The 3,542-nt window shown below is 31.7% G+C and overlaps 1 protein-coding gene across 1 annotated transcript; it reads left to right on the forward strand.

The window, feature by feature from the left end:
• The first annotated feature begins 261 nt into the window (after window positions 1-261).
• On the forward strand, window positions 262-2,668 carry LOC127117703 (protein FATTY ACID EXPORT 6). The gene is made up of 3 exons (XM_051047795.1): window positions 262-633; window positions 1,361-1,448; window positions 2,336-2,668. Exons 1-3 carry the CDS (start codon window positions 435-437, stop codon window positions 2,406-2,408), a joined length of 360 nt encoding a protein of 119 aa, XP_050903752.1. The 5' UTR covers window positions 262-434; the 3' UTR covers window positions 2,409-2,668.
• Window positions 2,669-3,542: the final 874 nt, after the last annotated feature.

Raw genomic sequence — 3,542 nt, forward strand, 5'->3', positions numbered from 1 at the left:
GTAAATTAAATTTTATAAAATATATTGAGTGTGAATCAATTTTAACGTTTTACATAAAGAGAGAATAGTACATTCCAAAAGACATCTATAAAAAAATATGGAAAACAATTTTAGATTTTCATAAGTAATTTAGTATTTCCCTTTTTATATTACACTGACAAAATATTTAAGTGACAAATTAGGATAATCAAATTTTGGCAAATAAGGATGGATAATCTTGTAATTACATAGCGTTCTAGTGGCAACTTAAAAAACAAAGTAAACACATAATAAAGTTGACCTGTGCCTTCCACGCGCTTTTACGCACACACAATCTCTGAAGCTTTCAATTTGAGACTTTTTCCTCTATCTATTTTCCCGATTCACTTCAATTTCATCCCAATTTTCCCGAAAAATCAAAGTTCATTTGAGAAAGAAAACAGAGAGAAAGAAAAATGCACGATTTCTGTTTCACGATTCCTTACGGATTAGCATTAGTAGGTGGAGGATTGTTCGGTTTCATCCAAAAAGGAAGCACCGCGTCACTCGCCGGAGGCGTCGGTACCGGTTTGCTTCTCATCCTCGCCGGTTATTTCAGTCTCAGTGCCTTCGGAAAGCGGAAGAACTCTTACCTTGCTCTCGCTATTGAGATCCGTATGTTTTCTTTTTCTTTTTTTCATTTCATTTCTATTATTACTAATAGTTTTTTCACGATGATTGATGTTGTTTTGATCCTTGATTCTGAATCTAGAACTTGTTGTAATGATATATAGATCATGATTTGATGATATTGCTGTAATTAGTTTTTTTTTTCTTTTTCTTGTTAGTACTTTGTGGATTTTCATCCATGCATTAAAATAAGAATTGAATTCATACATTATATTGTATACATAATACTGAGAACATTACAAATGTTTGACTTCGATCCTAGATACTTTTAAAGTCATACCAATGATTGTGTAAACTTTATTTTGCTCTATGAATCAGAGACACCAGAAACACGACACCACTGATATACAAATACTCACGCGTTGACACCGGTAATAATTTTAACAAAGTGAACAAATTAAATGTAATCAGAAGTGTCGGTGTTGGTTATGGACACCGAAACTGACTCGGTCACACATTTTTTTAGAGGTATTGGTGCTACATACTTTTGCTCTATAAGCACGGATACGGGAAACACGGTACCAATACTAACACTAACACGAAGATACCGTTAATAATTTGAAAAAAATGAATAACGGTTTTGGATACCAACACTGACACGGATACACCTTTTTTTCAGAGGGGTCCTTGCTATTGAGATTTTACTTCATTTTTAGGGAGTTTATATATTTTCAAAGTAATTTTTCTCAGTTCTAATTTGTCTTGGAAACAGTTTGTGCAGGTGCACTAACTTTGATCATGGGACAGAGATACTTGCAAACATCTAAGATTATGCCAGCTGGTATTATTGCAGGACTCAGGTAATTAAAAAGGATTGATTATACTTCGTTTTATTTATGTAGGGATTATATTTTAAGTTATACAGGATTTAATTATTGGATAATTTGTTGTCTTGTAGTAAATTATAAATCCATGAACTTATCTCTTATGAAGAATTAATGCATTCGCTGATGTGATTTTGTTCTTTTTACTATTTTTTCTAACTAATGAATGAAGGATTCACCATTCCATATATTCAGAATAAAAGAAAAACTGTAGTTTGTTATCATCCTTTGGGAGAAAAACTCAAATCTAACATTAGTTATGGTTATGACTTAGATAGAATTTGAAAAGTATGGGCAATTATCATGCCAAACAAACTGGTTTTATGGGTTGAGTTAGGTTCAAAATCTAATATACCATCTGAACGTATTCTAAATGTGTTATTGAGTCACTCAAATAATCATCTACGCGCTCAACACAATAGACAGAATAAGAGTTTATAAAGTCTGGACAATCCTCGTCTGTTTGACCTTCAGAGTTACTAGGAATCATTTCTATTCTGCCATGCGGTTATTTTATTAGCCGTGTTTATGTGTTATTTACTGAAATTCTGAAATTTTATTTTGTAAAGAATCAGTTTCTATCAGAATCCTGACCTTGTTTAGTGCAAGTTCTTTTCGATTTGTTTTAATATCTTGTTGTTGATTTGAAGATCTATATATTATTTTCCAAAAGTGACTTCAGGACTCAAGCTCCATTGTTTGCTTGCTAGTCTTAATAGCCTTATTAACTTAATACATGCATTTTTTGACATTTATATATTTTTGGTTGTTTGTTATTTCTAAACTACTTCTGGCGAGATGTGCATCGATTGCATTGTTTTTGTATCTGGAGTTAAATACAGTTGTGTTTTCTTTTCGTGCAGCGGCCTCATGACTCTGTTTTATCTCTTCAAACTAGCAACTGGTGGCAATCATATACCTGCTAAGGCTGACTGATGAAAAGGTGTTACATCATATTACTATAATACATATATGTTGAGTGACCTACATGATTTAGATGGTTGTACTTAGTGATTTCAAACTTTGGAACAGATAGTTGTTGTTGTTGTCTGTAGAGAATTGGGGTTTTCCTGCAATATTATTTAAGAAGCTACTTTTGTCGGTCCTTTCCTTTTTTTTCTTCTTTCTAACAAAGCATTGGGATCATCCTGAATGCAAAATAGACGGTTTGTTACATGATTATCTGCAAATTTTCATTTCCTTGTGTGATTCTACCTTTTATTTGAAATCCGACATAAATTACATTGTCAACATTTAGGTTCTGTCGTGAGCGTATCTTCACCGTTTTAGACAGAAGTGTTCTTTAATCTTTTTGTTTTTGTTTTTGTGCTGTGCCTTCCATTTCTGGTTCTTCAACCGTGCATCAGTTCTGTCTCTTCTGGTTGGTTGTGCAAGACACACATACAAGATGTTTATATTCTTATACTTAGAATGTTCCCAAATGATATACATCCGAATTGAAGAAATAAGAAATCCTAAAGCAGTCGATCTTTTTACCTAAAAACTTGCCATTCTCTCTCTCTCTTTGTAAAATTTTTTCTTCCACATTCTTCTCAAATTAGGAAGTGTCCATTCTTTTTCTCAAATCAGAAAGTATCATTCTTAATTGAGTACATTACTTATATTAAAATTATTTTATTTTTAATTTTTGTGTTTGGCGAATGAGTACATTACTTATTTTAGTTATATACATTATTCACTTAGAGATAAGTGTCACTCCTATCCATCGAACCGACCCACAAATCCTATATTTTAGTGCAGGACTACAAAAAAGATTAAAAAACACGATCATAATTTTTTGGCGCAGTCCACCGAACTTATGTTTTTTATGGACTGAATTGGGTAGATCCATTAAAAAATTTATAAAATAATTTTAGTTAATTTTGAAAAAAAATATGATTAGATAAGTGCGTTTTCAAATGAAAAAGAAAGAAAGAGAATGAAGACATATATATTTATGATTGAAAAATCGTAGGATGGATAGTAAGATCTGACTAATGGTAGAAAAATATATTTATATATGGAAAAGTATATACACATTCTCAAAATTCTTATCAAATGAGTTTTTAT

Source organism: Lathyrus oleraceus, chromosome 2 (genome assembly GCF_024323335.1).
Source record: "Lathyrus oleraceus cultivar Zhongwan6 chromosome 2, CAAS_Psat_ZW6_1.0, whole genome shotgun sequence".
Taxonomy (NCBI): Eukaryota; Viridiplantae; Streptophyta; class Magnoliopsida; order Fabales; family Fabaceae; genus Lathyrus; species Lathyrus oleraceus.